General features: G+C 40.2%; 1 protein-coding gene across 1 annotated transcript in view; it reads right to left on the reverse strand.

The window, feature by feature from the left end:
* Positions 1-17,772, reverse strand: part of IQGAP1 (IQ motif containing GTPase activating protein 1) — a 103,359-nt gene that overhangs the window by 52,581 nt on the left and 33,006 nt on the right. The window contains exons 3-9 of the mRNA XM_027569682.2: positions 15,545-15,701; positions 13,640-13,717; positions 9,342-9,418; positions 3,282-3,349; positions 2,244-2,357; positions 1,484-1,662; positions 727-811 (exon numbers count right to left, since the gene is read on the reverse strand). Of these exons, the coding sequence (XP_027425483.1) occupies positions 727-811; positions 1,484-1,662; positions 2,244-2,357; positions 3,282-3,349; positions 9,342-9,418; positions 13,640-13,717; positions 15,545-15,701 (758 nt within the window). The remainder of the gene's footprint in view (positions 1-726; positions 812-1,483; positions 1,663-2,243; positions 2,358-3,281; positions 3,350-9,341; positions 9,419-13,639; positions 13,718-15,544; positions 15,702-17,772) is intronic.

Raw genomic sequence — 17,772 nt, forward strand, 5'->3', positions numbered from 1 at the left:
TCAAGACATTTAACTCCTCAAAAGTATATAGCACATACATACAAAACTCGGTATGAATGGTATAATCTCATTTTTGTTTAAATGTTTTTAAAGATACGCATAAAAATATCAATAGTAATGAGGCACCCGGGTGGTTCAGCCGGTTAAGCATCTGACTGCTTAGGTCTTGAGATCTCAGGGTCATGAGTTCAAGCCCCGTGTTGGGCCCCATGCTGAGCATGGAGCCTACTTAAAAAAATAAGGAAAAATAAAATCCCTATTTAGATTTTTTTAGAGTGTATTAATACAGGGTAAAAGAGTGAAACTAGCCAACAGGATGAGTCCAGAAGCTACAGCAGATGAGCAAATAGAGGGAGGGCCTGCCTCTGAGGACCTATATAGCAGCTGAAACAGAAGATATATGAACACAAAAAACAGTAGTAAGCAATAGTTCCCAAACAAATCCACTAATGTCTAAAACAAACTTCGGGATGCTTGCGTATCTCAGTCAGCTAAGAGTCTGACTTCAGCTCAGGTCATGATCGCAGGGTCCTGAGATCAAGTACCGCGTTAGGTTCCTTGGTCAGTGGGAAGCCTGCTTTTCCCTCTGCCTGCCACTCCCCCGGGTTGTGCTCTCTCTCTGACAAATAAATGAGTAAAGTCTTAAAAAAATAAAAATAAAAACAGATCAACACTCACATTATTCTGTAACATCCCCGCAGGTACCCAACTAAGGGACATACTTACTATTGACTTTGTTTATATTGCCTTGAATTTCAGCTTGAGTGAGCAGCTCCTCATAAACGTCCCTTTCCCTCTCAGAGTTTTCTGTCTGAAGATGAATAAAAAGTGTAATAAATCAGCTCAGGTCTCTAGGAAGACCTCAGAAACACCTGACCTCCCACAACCAGGAGAGAACAAAGAGGAAGGGTGTTACACAACTCTTAACTAAAAACATAAAAGCAGATCCACTTGTTAATGACAAGCCCAAGAGTGCTTCCAGAGGCAGGCATAAGCAGGAAGCACTGGCGAACCCTGCCCTGCTCACTCGGGAGCCTGCATCCTTGCCTCAGACCTGAGCAGAATGGGCACCCCCAAGGTCCAGATCTCAGAACTTCTCATTGCTGTGCACAAAATTCAAGAATAAAGTAAGAGTCAAAATGGAATCTAATACCAAAAGACTGCATACTGTGTAAATCCATTTCATTTATATGTAATTCTTAAAAAGGTAAATATAGTGATCTATTCAGACTGGAAGTTGCCTGGGGCCAAGGTGGGGAGTAGAGGGCAGTAGAGGCTGACTATGAAGAAGGACCTGGGGCTTTGAGGATGATGGGTTTTGTAACCACACACGTTTGTCAAAACCCATCAAACCATACATGTAAAATGAGTAAATTTTACTGTGTGTAAATTATACTTCAAGAAAATGGGTTTTAAAAATGGAGTCATATCAAACAATGTAAGAATATAAATCAATTAGAAAGAAGAAATGTTCCATTTTTACCCTGTTTTTAGCGTTGGTCATTTTCTCCTGCTTGGCCTGATAAAGCACATCCTGGTAAGTGGAAGCCAAGGGCTCTTCGAGATTTATAAGCATGGCGTTCGGGTTTCTCAGAGCCACAAATGTGTCAGCTGGAATTCTACGGTCAACAGCCTCATTAATGGCAATGACAGCAGCATGCACTAAGAAGAAAAAAAAATTCAAAACATAGAACACTGGAGTTATATAGAGTAAGGGATGTACATGACATATCCAGAACAACATCATAACCCCCTATTGCAGGAAAAGGCTCGTTTTGATAGAGAAAAGATGACTGGTGTTGGAGGAATGGCTTCCTGAATCCTGTAAGCCTAGTCTCTTCCTGGATGCACAAAGGCCCAAAGCTCTCCCTTATGATCCCATGCCTGGGATGCTGAGTTTGGAAACTCACAGGGAAATATTTGTTAAAGAGCCTTGCAAGGAGCAGGTATTATGGAAATGTTCACCCTTCATCATCATGTAAGTACCATTAAAAAAAAAAAAATAAGAAAAACCCAAAGAGGCACTGAAATGTAGAACTCACTTCCTAAATGCTTTCATTTTGATCAAAATCACTCACTTACTTCCAAACAACAATAGCACAGAAGCCCGTAGCAGTGTTAAACTACCTCTACCGACCTAAGCTTGCTAACAAAATTCCTAATGTCCAGGACCATCATAGTATCCATGACTGAAAGTGGTAGCAACAATTCCATGTGAACCCACAAAATTTCTCTCTGCTTACATGCGGCTTCATCCACTGAGAGTTCGTTAGCCAGGATACCCCCAATCTTGCTGAAGGCAGGCATCTGGATCCCGTACTTCTCCAGTTCAATCTTCATGTTGTTGATTTCCTCTTCTACAGGAAAAGATAAAAGACCCAGGTGAGCAAGTTAAGCACCTTTCCAGAACTCAGAGAAGGAAACAGATTCCCCAACTACAAAACGGGATAAAGTGGTGGCTACCTCCTAGGATTATGAGGATTTAATGAGATGATATACAGAAAGCACTGAACATAGCACCGGCACAAAGTATACACTCAGTAAACATTATTACTATTATCAAGAGCATCAAAACTCACTATAACATGAGAAACAGCCCTACAGAAAAAAGTGTTTCTCAAAACTGCTCCTTTTGGCATTTTCTACAATGAACTTCCAAATGGAGCAGCTTTGAAGGGAGCTCAGCAACAAGTGACCCACAAGCCAGCCAGATGTCTTTACACGCCAAGTCACTAGCCGCTATTAAACTATTCTGCTTCCAAGGCAGGGAGCCAAATGATAAAGAAAACAACATGTAAGGTTTGGCCCTTTGCCCCAGGTCTGGTGAACAACTTCCCCAGAAGGAAAAACGTCATAGATAAAAGTTTTATTAAATTTAAAATTCCCAAGCCTACAAAATAATGACCAGTTCAAAATATTTGAATCTATATTACCCCTAACCGATATTACTACTGTTCTTTTTCTCCCCAAGCCCCCATCTCGTCAAGCATCTGACAAGAGCAAATACACATAGAATAAGGTAAAAAAGCTAATTTTTTAATTACTCAATTGTCACCCTTTGCTTTGACCACCATAGGTACTTGCTAAAATGAGAGAACCAAGTTTGAAATTCCAAGTTTAGTGGTCTTCTCAACGCACACAGGAGAAGCAAGTTATTTATACTTCTTTGATCTCTTGTTGCCAGGTTTTATTAAAGCCCTATGTCTTTGATTGGTATTGTTGACTCTCCAGGCTATTTCCACATAAATCAAGCATTTCCTGCCAAGTTTGTAACTCCTTACCTGTGAAGTCAACCTTTCCATACAGGTCTTGAATCTGAGGAGCCAGGCCCAGTTTGAAGAGGTATAAACTAGAAGACATGATGTGCAGGAAGAGTTAGGCCTCCCAGCTGCACCTAGCTGCTGCTCTTAGATTAACGGGGAAGTCAGCAGAAAGAACAAACATTCTGAACATACCCCTGCATGCTACCATATTCCCCTTTGCAGTTACCGTACTTTATCTCAGAACCTTTTCTTAGTTTTACATAATATTGTCCTAGAAAGTCACATAATGCAATGCAAAAAGCACTGGACTGGGAATCAGAAGACACAAGTTCGAGTCCCAGTTCTGGTACAAATCCAGTGTGTAATTAGATGTTAACATACATGTGAATATAATTAATCTAAGTGGAGAAATCTTCACTTCTGTCCACCTTCCTGCGATCAATAAGTTTTAACTAACAAGATATTTATAACAGTGTCATGAAAATGATTCAAATAAAAAGTATTATTTAAACTGAATTCATATTACTGATGGAAATAGTTCAGGTAATTTATGGGTTTTAAACAAACATTATGTATCTTTACTTTAAGTAAAAAAAGAAATCTATTCGACTTTAAATCTCATGAAGGCAGGAATAGAAGTCTTGTTCACCAATGTCTACCCAGAACTTGGCATATATTAATAAAATACTAACATTTCACAGATGGACAGATGGATAAGTAAATGTCTATAAGCCTGAATTAGCTTAACTGGATTCTAAGGACCTAGCAGATCAGAACCAACAAATTAGAAGTGTATTTGACAGGGGCGCCTGGGTGGCTCAGTCATTAGGCGTCTGCTTTCGGCTCAGATCATGGTCCCAGGGTCCTGGGATCAAGCCCCACCATCAGGTTCTCTGCTCTGCGGAAAGCCTGCTTCTCCCTCTCCCACTCCCCCTAATTGTGTTTCCTCTCTCGCTGTCTCTCTCTAATAAATAAATAAAATCTTAAAAAAAAAAAAAAAGACATGTACTTGACAGGGATGGACACGAGCAAGACACTGACGGCCTAGCAATAAGGGAATAAATTAAAAAACGCCCAAGAAAGAAATCACAGTAACTCAACAGAGTGACCAACAGTTTTTGCAATAATCTATAAACCTCAGTTTGATCTAAGCACAAATATGGATCATGTATACTGCATTCACAGAACTGATCAGAACTTAAATTGTATAATCTAAAAAAAGTCAAGTACTCTGAAAATACATTCGAATTTATACATTCAGCGTAGCTAATTATTTTCTCAGAAAAGTACAAGTATGAATCATCTGTATATGATTAAGTGCTTTTTTTAGAGTAAAATGCTCAAAATGGAACTATATAAAGTTTCTCTCTCAAAAGATTTTAAATCTATTCAACAAATTTTCCAAACCAAAATGGCCAATAACATTCTATACCTGTCATATGTCCCTATTATATATATTATTTCTCCCACATAATATGTCCCACCTGCATTCCAAATTAGTAAGAATATTTTTCTTCAGGAACCCTCTTTTATTGCTACTTGGAAAGAGCAAAGTGGCTGCCACACTTTAAGAAATTTCAAGAATGTCACTTTTACAAGTCCAAGAAGAGTGAGTTCACTTTTAAGATCTTTTGATGGTAAATTAAAGTTGTTACGATATCCCTGGCTGATATGAATAAAGTAGAGGAGAAGCTAAGACACAGGCACCATCTTTCTTTTATCTCAATTACTGGGAATATTTTAAGGAGCTGCTGCAGTTATGAATATAACCACAATGGACACTCAGACCCTTTGGCCCAGAACCGAGACAGTACTCAACCTCAAAGTTGAAACTTTCAATCCTACCAGTAAACATCCCTGTCCATTCTTTGCTCCTGTTCTCCCTACTTTTACAAATAAAACTGAGGTGCCTACAACAGTCAGCCTGTGATTGAGCTCAGGTTCACTCTTCTTTTCCTTTTTCCTACCAAAGCTGTACTTTATAGCAATGGGGGAAAGGAGGCTGTGGATTCCTATTATCTTTGCTGCCTGCAGAGTAACCCGAAAGAAGTCACTATGCTGATCTCAAAGACTGTTAATAAAGGCTCTTAAACACAAACATAGCAGTTGCTTAGGAAACAGAATCTAATACAGTCCATAATCCCTGATCTAAATTCTTTGGGCCAGATATGAATTTAGGATTTCTCAGATATTAGAAAGGTTTTATAGTATATACAGTATTATATCATGTCTGTTTACTTAAGTATATACAGTATTATAAAATACGCCAGCAAGCCTTGAGGCAGCACCTCTAAATAAATACATTACTTTTCTGCAGAGAAACATACACATAATCACAGTAAGCAGACTATTATTCTAAATAACTTCAATTAATTCTGATCAGATTTTGCCAACAAATGAGTTGGAACCAAACAAATATAATTTTCAGCTTTTACATTTCTTTTGAATTTAGGATATAGGATTATGGGCCAATTTAACCTCAAAATCAGTTCTTAAAAAGATAAAACATCAGAGGAAATGGAAATAAAGTATACAAATATATATGAAATAATAATAAAGAATTGGGGTGTTGGGGCGCCCGGGTGGCTCAGTTAAGCGTCTGTCTTCAGCTCAGGGTCCAGGGATCGAGTCCTGCATCGGGCTCCCTGCTCAGTGGGGAGTCTGCTTCTCCCTCTCCCTCTGCAATATCCCTGCTTGTGCTCTCTCTCTCATAAATAAAATAATTGGTCAAAAAAAGAAAAAGAGAATTGGGGTCTTATCTGAGGGTGGAATGTAATCCAGAAAAGTAATTTAGCAGGACTAAATACGGTGACTATCTCTGGAGTAATGCCAGTCAAGACGAAAGAAAGAGAGAGAGAGAAAGATGAAAGAAAGGAAAGAAAGAAAGGAAAGAAAAGGAAAGAAAGAAAGGAAAGAGAAAAGAAAAGAAAAAAGAGGAAAGAAAGAAAGAGAGAGAGAGAGAGAGAGAGAGGAAGGAAGGAAGGAAGGAGGGAGGGAGGGAGGGAGGGAGGGAGGGAGGGAGGGAGGGAGGGAGGGAGGGAAGGAAGGAAGGAAGGAAGGAAGGAAGGAAGGAAGGAAGGAAGGAAGAAAAAGACAGGCAGGCAGGCAGAAAACAGGGAGATAATGTTTTTCTGTCACTGCAAATCCAAAAGGGAGAAGGGGCCTAACCGCACACAGTGAAGTGAGGAGCCTGCCTGGAACACTGTTGTACTACACGGTTGAAGAGGAGGCCCCAAGCAGGTATAAACTGCCTACATATCAACGGCTGCCAACGCTTCAGGAAAAACACTCCAGGGAGGAAAGAAATCATAAATCACCAACCAGAACACATTGCTCTGTATATAATTTCTAAGCCCAGGCTGCACATTGAAGAGAAATGAGTAACAATAGCAGACTTCCTCCCTTTCCGATTCTGAGAAAGGCACAGTTAATTCTTCATCTCCAATTCAGAGACTTTGGGGACCTGGGGGCCTGGGGGCCTGGGAGCCTGGGAGCCAGGTGACGCTGCAGAGAGCCATGGCTGCAGATCGCTCAGAGAGGAGTTCCACCGGCTTGGCCCCTTGCTGGCCAAGATCAGATATCCACTGTAGGTACAACCTTCACAAGGTTATCAACACAGACAGACCTCACTGTTAACTGAGCCAATCACAATACTCAGAATTAATCTGATTTTGGCTCAGACACATACATTTGAAATTGCTACAATCTGAACATTCCCCTAGATGCCACCCATTGCTAAATATTTTTGAAAAATTCTTATGTTACTCTTGTTTGTCCAACGTTATGCCATGTACCTTGGAGGGAAGGAAAAGAAATGTAAGGCATGACTGCTGTCCCTAAGAGGCTAATAATGTAATAGAAAGACCGTAAACATATGAAAGAAACAACAGAACTAAGAAACAAAGAAATGCAGGAGTTTAGACAAAGGAATGAGCGGGAGTCACTGGAAATCACAAAACCTCACCAAGAAGGTGGGAACTGAATTAAAACTTGACTGGATATGCGGAGACAAACATGAAGAGTCATCTGATAAAAGAAAGCACCATTTCCTTTTTTCATTTATAGGGCAGAAAATATCCCCGAGCTAGAGAAGGAGAAGGAAGATTTGTTACAATGTATGATTTTGACACAAACATTTACTGACTACCTACTATAGCGAGGCATCTCAGCACTAGAGACACAAAGATAAAGAGTAAGAGAAATCGGTCTTGCCTCCAAGCAATCCACAGAAAGCAAGCAACAAGAACAAATAACCCGAGTAGGATGTAAAAACCCTATACTTGGAGTAAGAGGTATGTGCAAATACTAGAAAAGCACAAAGATGGGAAGGAGCTAATTCTGTCTGAGGGAGAAAAAGTAAAAGAAGGCATCCACGAACATAGCGTTCCACAGTAGCGGCTGGAGAAGAATGTGGGTTAAACTAGGGAGTAAAAGGGCATTCAGGCAAGAATGAACCAAAGGCAGACGAGTGTGGCTGTGCACACTAGTCCTCAGCTACATTTTTTCTTTTGTGGGTTTCACACGGGTTCCAGGGATCTAAGGGTCTGGCACATTTTCTATTAAACTGGAGACAACAAGGGTTTTCACAGGTCAATATGATAAATATATTCATATATATAATTAACATTTATTAAGCATACATACAGGATGCCTTATAAAATGGGCAGCCCGGCAAAGAAACCCCATCAGCATGTCCTGCTCACTTCTACCACCTTCTCGTTTAGCCCTATGGACATCAGGTAAATTTGTACCACTCCGGTGTGGTGCTATCATATCCACTGAACCCCACCCTCCCCCCCACACAGATCCTCTTTCTTCCAATACAGTACTTCGCTGATTCTAAGAGCCAAGGGACTAAAATTAAGCCATCTTCAAAATTTACTACGAAATTATGAAAAAATTATACTTTGTTTCAGTTCTTATTTTTATCTTATTTGTTTGGCATAAACATTACTTAACAAACAACTAACTGGCTTGGTGAGGACCTAGAAAACGAAATAAATTAAAAATCAACCATTTGATAGTTGAAGGCATTATTTGAAGATGTTGATAAAATTTAATTATACTACTAAAGTATTAAGACATAGTGAGCGTATTCTGTAATTCAGCTACTGGCTTGTGACAAAACAGTAAACAGTGAAAGTTTTGAAATGTACATACTTTTTTGTAATTGTTAAGAGATTTTAATTAAAAAGGAAGAAACTACATCCCAGCTGAAATGCAGAGTTCACAGAAATACTAGATCAACAATGAAAGACTATACTGTTTTCAGAGCCAAATTATCTGCTATTATGGGGATAAATAAATCCCTTCTCCCTACTCCCTAGATAAACACAGCCGCTTCTCATCATTTTGTTAAGACAACAGTATCCTATTCTATTTGGAAATCCTGAAGCTAATGCAAAAACTTTCTTCTTACACCATGGACAAAAGGCTATGCATTCAATTTCGAGGCTATTCCTAAACTGCCTTTTTTTTAATTGCGATAAAATTGACATATAACATTATATTAGTTTCAGGTGTACAACATAATGATTTAATATATGTATATATTGCAAAATGGTCACCTCAATAACGTCTAACATCCATCACCACACAGAGTTATCGATTTTTTTCTTGTGCTAAGAAATTTTTTTTAAAGGTATTATTTATTTAATTTAGAGAGAGAGAGAGTGCTCAAGTAGGGTGGGGGGAGGAACAGAGGGAGAGAGAGAGGAAGCAGACTCCCCCGAGTGGGGAGCTTGATGCAGGGCTTGATCCCAGGACCCTGAGATCACGACCTGAGCTGAAACCAAGAATTGGATGCTGAACTAACTGAGCCACCCAGGCACCCCATGCTGGGAACTTTTAATATCTACTCTCTTAGCAACTTTCAAGCCTACAACACACCATTATTAACTAAAATCCCCATGCAGTACATTACACCCCCAGGACTTAGTTATTTTATAGCTGGAAGTCTGTAATTTTTGGCCCCCTTTACCCATTTCACCCACCCCTAAGTCCCCCACCTCTGGCAATTTAGCAATCTGTTCTCTGTGTCTATATACACTGTTTATTTTACCAAGAAAATGTGATTACCTGAGTGCATGGATACAGTAGATACATCTTGGCATGTTCTTTCTATCATAGATATCTGTAGTTTCTGGGTAAAAAATCTAAGGAGGAATAAAAGAAGCAGAGTAAGGTATCCATCCACTGGATCATTCACCAATCACCAATTATACAAATAAAACAATTAGAAAACATTATTGGCATTCAGCAAGTAACTTCATTAGGGGCAACAGACAATTCATCCTAAGTAATGCAAGGAATAAAATGCTATAAAACAGAATAAAAAGCACGAACTGGAAAAGCAGGTATGTGAAAGTGATTTGCTTACTGCACTCAGACATGGGCGGATGACACCCGGCTCTCGTGCAATTTAAATCATTGGCAAATGTAGGAAGCTGTGAAGGACTGCAATCTGCCCAGTTACTGTCTACCATGACTAGATTCAGAAATAACTCAACAATGAACATTTACTTAGGTGCTTTGGGCTGTGTGAACTACTACATTTAAACATTGAAAAAAAGCTACAAAATACTAAAATGTGTTATATGCAGGGACACCTGGCTGGCTCAGTTGCCAGAGTGTGCAACTCGATCTCCAGGTTGTGAGTCTGAGCCCCACACTGGATATACAGATTACTTAAAAATAAAATCTTTTAAAGAACTATGTTACATGCTTGGGAGAAGAGAAAAGATACACAGATGAAGTACCTGAAATAGAGGACATGTGCGGGAATGTGGAAGACCGGTGGTTCTCCTGGGTAGCACTTGCCACAAATAATCAATTACTTGTGTGTTATCTGTTTGACTACATGCTACATGAAGGCAGGGGCCAGGTTTATGCAGTTCACTGCCATATCTTCAAAGCCAAGCCCAGAGCCAAGGTCATGGAAGGGGCTCTACATTTAATGAATTAATGAATGAGGTTGAATAGGAGCATAGTAGGTTTAGACTGGGTATAATCTTGAATTTCAAAATCTATCTTCATGGTGATGTGGCACCATACAATTCATTCTGTAATTTAGGGGGAAAGAAGGTGATAGTGGTCTGGGGAAGTGAAAGACTGAATTTTGAGGCTGTCAGAAGAATCTGGATGAGCAGTGAAAGGCAGTAGGAAGAGTGCTGTAGCACCGTGTGCCTGTTAGAGCCCGAACTGCCCCCTCGAGAGATGGAATGTACCAGAATCGTCTTTTTTGGTAATTTTTCAAACTCTGCATGCTCAAATTCCAAGATGGAGATGCCATCATCTCCTGAAAGGTAAAGATCACAGTCGCATTGAGCCACCCTTCCCGAAAACAGTACAGAATACATTTTAGAAAGTAAAAGAAAAATATGGTTGGGTAGGGTAGGATGCAATCAGATTATGAGGACCTCGAAAGTCAGACAAGTTTTGAACTTGATATGCAGGCCCCAGAGAAGTCCTAGCTCTGGAGCCAAGGATAAAAACAGAGCTCAGGAAGATCTGACTGGAGACAGGACACAGGGTACATTGAATTGTGGAGAAACTGAAACTAAGGAGGTAGTGTGATAACCTCTTTCAATAGATAAAAGAAACATTTCAAATACATGAGGAGGGCTTAGGGCATAACTACATTTAGGAGTTCAAGGTAACCTCAAGAGTCTGAGATGGGATGACTGGGGAAGTGAGCAGAGGCTACCATTTAGTATAGAGGAAGGGAGGTTCACTTGGGGGAAAAGGAAGGTTTACTTTCAGATAGGAGGAATTCTAGCTAATAGAAAACTATCCAAGAACAGTCCAGCAGCCATGCGAAGACAATGTGTTTATCTTATAGCAGTCTTCAAAATAACTGAAACCATGAGAACAAAAATGTAGTTAAATAAGAACTGCATCTTAAGGAACCCCCACCACTAGGATTATGGGAGGTAGAACACTTGAGGAAGATGGAGGAGTAGTTGAGCAGATTGAAAACGATTTAAAAATCAAAGTCAAGGGGTGTGTGGCTGGCTCAGTCGGGAGAGCATGTGACTCTTGATCTTTGGGTTGTGAGTTTGAGCCCCACACTGGGTGTAGAGATTACTTAAAAAAATAAAATCTTGGGCGCCTGGGTGGCTCAGTCGTTAAGCGTCTGCCTTTGGCTCAGGTCATGATCCCAGGGTCCTGGGATCGAGTCCCACATCGGGCTCCCTGCTCAGCGGGAAGCCTGCTTCTCCCTCTCCCACTCCCCTGCTTGTGTTCCTGCTCTGTCTCTCTCTGTCAAATAAATAAATAAAAATCTTTAAAAAAAATAAATTAAATAAATTAAATTAAATAAAATCTTAAAAAAAAAGTCAAAGTCAAAATCACAAAATATTTCCTGGAAGAGGTGGCCAACAGGACCAATTATAATAAAAAGACAAAAGGGAGAAGAACCAAAAACTTACCACATTAAGTTTCTGTAACTAGCCTATATGTACCATATTAAAATATTAGGGAAGACATCCCTGTGAACACTATATTTGTATGGTCAATTATATATCCTACATTATATTATGGGTAACAATTTTTAGGCCAAGTATCTTTAGTCCACAGTACTCAAGTCTTCTGGACCTAAATCATGTCGGGTGGACATTTCAAGGCCGATAACCATGATAGCCCTACTGTCCCTGAAAGCCTTTAGGGGAAGTCTATGTTTGTTGCAGTTGTGGTCCAGGATAATATACTACCATTAGTAAACAAGAAAAGTAGTAAAATTAAATCATTAAAAAAAACATTTTGAAGTAACAACACTACTAGAAATAGCACATATTAACAAAGCTCTTAGTACCATTTAAAAGAGGTTAAATCATCATTGCCCATCAGGCTTACTACGTAAGAAACAGGTACAAGAAGATACAGGTGCACAGAAAGGCCAAGTAGGTGTAAGAACTTGACACACTGCATTTCCTGACATGTCTGGGCCTAATTCTCAAACCTACCAGTGTGAGGAAGAGAGCTTCAGCACTTTGCTCTGAAAAAAAGAGGACAAAGGCTAGTCTTCTGCAGACTTGGCTCTGGATTTAACTCAATTCAAAACAAAGAACTGCAAAACTGAGCTCGGCACTTATGCTAAATACCAAATGTTCACCTCCCAGTGATTCTAGCCATTTTCTGATCCTCCCCAACTCACTTTTTTCAATCTTTCTTTGGTTACAAAAATGCAGACTCTACAGGAAATTATAAAATAAAAAAAAATCTGCCCCTTAATCCCATCACACAAAAATGAAAACTATTATCTCCTTACAGACTTTTCCCAAGAATACTCACTTTTACATAAAAATAGCGCTCTCATCTTAGCCAGAACACAAACTCTTATAACCTTAGCCTGTTTGGGTTTTCCCCCCCCACTTAACCCCTCACAAACAACTTCATTTGTCAATACAGATTAGTATCACCCTTTCTAATGGCCGTACTAGTGTTCGACTGGCTGCAGCACAGTTAATGCCCCCACTGAAGGAACATGTGGTTGCTATCAATTTCTTCTATTCAAAGCAATGCTGAAATTTTCGGGCTTGTCTGATTTGGGGGGCGGGATAAATTCCTAGAGGTAGAATTCCTAAGTCAAAGGATATGGAAAACAAACAAGATGCCCACGCCTCTAGGAGTTGACAATATAGCATGGCCTTGAGGGTTCAGGATAGAACCGGGCCGGGGTCGCGGGGGGGGGGGCAGGTTGGGCTGCAGAGGCTAGAGATGGCAGTTTCACTAAGAGTGGTGCTAAATAAAATAAACTCCTAAGCAGAACACTGGAGGATACACACTCACTCCAAACCCACTTAACTGTACTCATGCAGGTTCTGCATACCAATTGTACCTCAAGAAAGACATTTTAAAGAACAGAGACTACAGCCGTCACCAAAACAAGATATGAGAAGTAACTGCCATCATATTGCCTCTACAATTTGAAACATAAAATAATAGCCCATCATGCTCTCTTACAGATAGAGGAGTATTCTGCAGCTGGAAAATGACACTTTTAAAATATTTCCTAAAGTCAAATTTTAATTAACAACTTTGTGAATAAATAAAATAAAAACACTGACTTGTATACTTTAAAAAGGTGGATTTCATGGCATGTGAATTTTAATGTAAGTCTACAATTTGATGTAGTAAAAGTCAATGACATCATAGGGAATTTCTCTAGGGTGAGGTGAAGCAGGGAAAAAGAGAAAGAACAAAACTATTCCCTAAAACAAAAAGAAGAAAGAGATCCTTTAGTACTTAAAAAAAAAAAAAAAGAGAGAAGAAAATCATCAAAGATTCAGTTGAGAATAATTTTACAGGCAGAATGAGAACTATGTGCCAAAATAGAGCCTAATCTAAGCAAGAACTCTGAATATCACGTAGGTTACCTTAGGCAATCCAATCTCATCCATGGCATTCAACCACTGAATCACATTATCAGTATGTCTAAAGTGCAGGCCAGTTGCCTAGAACAAATAAGAGACAATTAGGCACTGTTGGCAATACTGAAGCAAATACTAAAGACTCTCTTTGCAAAAGGTTCCTTACAAGACTTTGCAAGGTCCCCTTAAACTGAAGGTCTATAGCATTATGTTCACATTCCAATCCTAAAAAGCTCCCTTCACTTGAGAACCATCTGGAGAATCTTCCTGTATAATGTGCTCTACAGAACACGGTCTTTGGAATTCAATTATCCTGGATTCAATCCCTGGCTTGGCCATCTACTGGTGACACTGAGCAAGTCGCTTCACCTCTTTGAGCTTCGTCATCTCGAACACCTACTCTACATGTTTGTTGTAAAGATGAAATGGGAAAATGTATGTAAAACACTCAGGGTGGTATCTGGCATGTAGAAAACACAAACTGACATATACCATTAAATATATTAATCAGGGTTTTCATACTACCCACACAAATATCCCCCTCTAAACCTCTAGGTCTGTTATTTTACAGAAAGATTTACTCTCCGGAGGGGAAGAGGGGCAGGACTAATGTTTCTATTGCCACACAGTCTCGACTCCTGTTTTAAATGTGTTGTTGCTCGGGGCACGTGGGTGGCTCAGTCAGCTGAGCATCTGACTCTAGGTTCTGGCTCAGATCATGACCCAGGGTCATGGGATCCAGCCCTGCACTGGGCTCCGTGCTCAGTTGGGAGTCTGCTTAAGATTCTCTCCCTCTGCCCTTCCCCCTGCTCATGCTAGCTCTCTCTCTCTAAAAATAAATAAATCTTTTTAAATGAATGAATGAATGGCTTGCTGCTCTGTCCCATATTGTACAGCGCTCCACAGAACAGCTCCAGAATTCTCTTCAGAAAAGGAAAGTTTCGGGGCGCCTGGGTGGCTCAGTCGTTAAGCACCTGCCTTTGGCTCAGGTCATGATCCCAGGGTCCTGGGATCAAGTCCTGCATTGGGCTCCCTGCTCAGCGGGAAGCCTGCTTCTCCTGCTCCCACTCCCCCTGCTTGTGTTCCCTTTCTCCCTGTGTCTCTCTGTCAAATAAATAAATAAAATCTTTAAAAAAATAAAATAAAAAAAGAAAGAAAAGTTTCTCTTTGGGATGTTAATTTTGGTGGAGGACCTACATCTTCCTGGTTGTCCTTTGACTATAAACATAAAACTTAAAAACCTCTTTTGATTCTGTCTTCATCCTTAGGTCATTCCAAGTTCTGGCCCAACTCCTACAGTCAACACGCTCACATCTACTCTTGGTTTTACAAGCTTCCACTATCTTTTACGCTCATCCTTTTCCAAATAGCTGCTCACAGGAAAGCTCCCCCACAACAGATTCTGGTCCTTGTCAACATCCCAACTTCATTTTTCTTTTTAAGGGCCCTGGGCCACAAGAATCAAAGCCTCTCACTTACCTCAATTTCCTGAAATTGGATTGCTTTCCCAATTTACCTCGAATTTTAGTATCACAGAGGGACCTTTTTTCCCCACTAAAGTTGCATTGCTACTGCTTTCAATTTGCCAACGCATCTCAGTGCTTGGTTAAAATTAAAGTTGTAATTTCCCCCTAGTTACTTCCTCTACCTTCTAAGAAATAAAACAAAATCATCAAGGACCGTGAAGACTTCTAGACATACACCATCATAAGTATTGTATCCAAAATGCAGACAGCCACCTTTTACTACTATACTTGACTCTGCACTACCTTCTCCACTCTACCACGTGTTTTATTTTGATGAACAAACACACTCATACATATTTCTCAATAACTCTGGTACAGGATAAAGTCCACTAACCTTCTCTTTTAAGTTTATGGAAATTTAAGCCCCAAGCAAGGAAGGCCTCACCTTGTATCTGGTCTGCTCTCGATCGTAAATTTTCTTCAAGGACACCACTTTAGGTGAGAAGAAGTTTCCCAGTTTGGCGAGGTAGACCCCATTCCTCAGCCCCTCCTCCAGCTCTGTGGTGGGAGGCAGGTCTTCACCAAGGCATGCTTCCATCCACCTGCACAAAAGCAGAGAGGACAGAAGAGAGGGAAGGTCAGATCCCCTCCTTAAGAGATTTTGAGCCTCGTTTCTATTCTCCTTGCAGGAGTTTAAGTTCCACGTAAGCGAACTTTTAAGACCCAATTTCACACACACCCTTGTCCTGACCCAGTCAGACCTCAGAAGTGGGGAACTTACTGAGTGTCAAGGCCACCTTCTTCTCTACCCTGTTTTCCTCCCCTGCGGCAGCAGAACCAGCTGGCTCCCCACCCCCACCTGCCCAGAAACCCCGGGCCCTAACCCTAAGTTACTCCTGCAGAGAACCCCTAAGAAAAGCCATGTGTAGCTGAAGCCAGCACTTCAAACTGTTCAAAAATGTAAATGTATGTTCTCTTCCAGTTTCAGAATCCACAGAGAATTTCTAGGTTCAGATTTTAAGGCTGTTTGGGGATTACATGAATAGTCAATTATCTCAGCTAAAACAGGGAAGGAAATGCCAATGGAAGCAGTAAGAATGAATGGGTGTTTTTCAGAGGTGGGGGAGGAGGTTGTAAAGGGGAAAAGAAAACTGTATTTTCCCCAGAACAGAGGCCCAAGATAAAACAACACACATCTGCGTATATTTTCTACCAACAGAAATTTAGGTAACTAAAAATCATTTAAGGCGATTTTTTTTAATTTGAGAGAGAGCAAGAGCGGGGGGTGGGGGGGCAGACTCCCTGCTGAGCAGAGAGCCTGATGCGGGGCTCGAACCCAGGACCCTGGGATCATGACCTGAGCTGAAAGCAGATGCTTAACTTAATGAGCCACCCAGGCACCCCGTATGCATTTTTATGTAATTCTTGTATTTATAAATTGCTTGAAGGATATACAGCAGACCTTAGATTTATGATATTTCTAGAAATTGTTACTTTTATAATTCAGAATAGATTTTCTTGTATTAATTCTAACTTTCCAAACTGAGATTACCGCTCAGAATTTTTACAACACAGTATAAGGAAAAGGAACAATTTCCCTGTGTTTCTCAAGTTGTATAAATAGTCATAGTATGTATTTAAATAAATACTGGCCGGGTGTATGCATGGGCCAGAGAATTTTCTGATTGTTCCCTATACCCGATGATAGTAAGTTTTTACCTCTGGCTTTTCTTTCAGGTCATAGAACTTAAATGATCACGGGGGGGGGGGGGGGGACAACAAATGAGTTTTCCAGAAGAGTTGCCATAGTAGTTAAATTAGAAACCAAATGGTAAGAGCTATAAAATCCAAACCTCTGCAAGAGCCCAAAGACCAGAAGGGCAATGTGGAAAGGAATGTAGGTCGTCGGTATGGAAAACAGTTGTAGTCCAAGGATATATCTTCTATAATCAGCCCTCCAATATTTTATTGCTAAAAAGGATATGGCAAACAGCTCCTGGAAACCCCAGCTCTCAGGGGACAGTCTAACTTGTGTTCTCATTAACAGAAACAAACCTAGAACAACTGCAGTCTAAGCCAAAAACAGCCCTTTACCATGTAATGAGGAAAAAAATTACTTATTTTCTCCTCAAAATAAGGTAAACATATAGGGAAGACTGTGGATAAACAGCACAGTGCACGCTTTTGCCTTGAATCAGAGCTAGTTACCAAAGGCATTTCGGTTCTCCTCTGAGATCATTACATCAAAATCAAAGTAAAAGGAGGGACCATGGGGTGACATCTCCCACAAGCCTTTATCCACGCCTTCTCTAGGCAAACTGCTGTAAAACAGTCCTAACAGCTAGACTTAGAAGTTTTGTATAGTGGAATAAAATACCTTGCCATCACAGAAATGTCAGGCCAGAAGAAGAGCCAATTGTGATCTGATGAAAAGGGGTAAGGGAGAGCTAGAATAAATAGGCAAAATACAGAAGTGTCTTTCAGCTGCCCCAAACCCCAAAACTGCCCTCCAAATTACCACACACGGGGTGGTGACCTCTGTCTCACAACAGAGTATCACCTGGTTCGTTTTTAAGAATAAGTTAAAAAAAAATAAAACAAAATAAGTTAAATCAGGACCAAATTGCTTTGAAAAATTAAGAGTACTAAGTAGGGTGCTATGTTACTCTAATT

Source organism: Zalophus californianus, chromosome 6 (assembly GCF_009762305.2).
Source record: "Zalophus californianus isolate mZalCal1 chromosome 6, mZalCal1.pri.v2, whole genome shotgun sequence".
Classification (NCBI taxonomy): Eukaryota; Metazoa; Chordata; class Mammalia; order Carnivora; family Otariidae; genus Zalophus; species Zalophus californianus.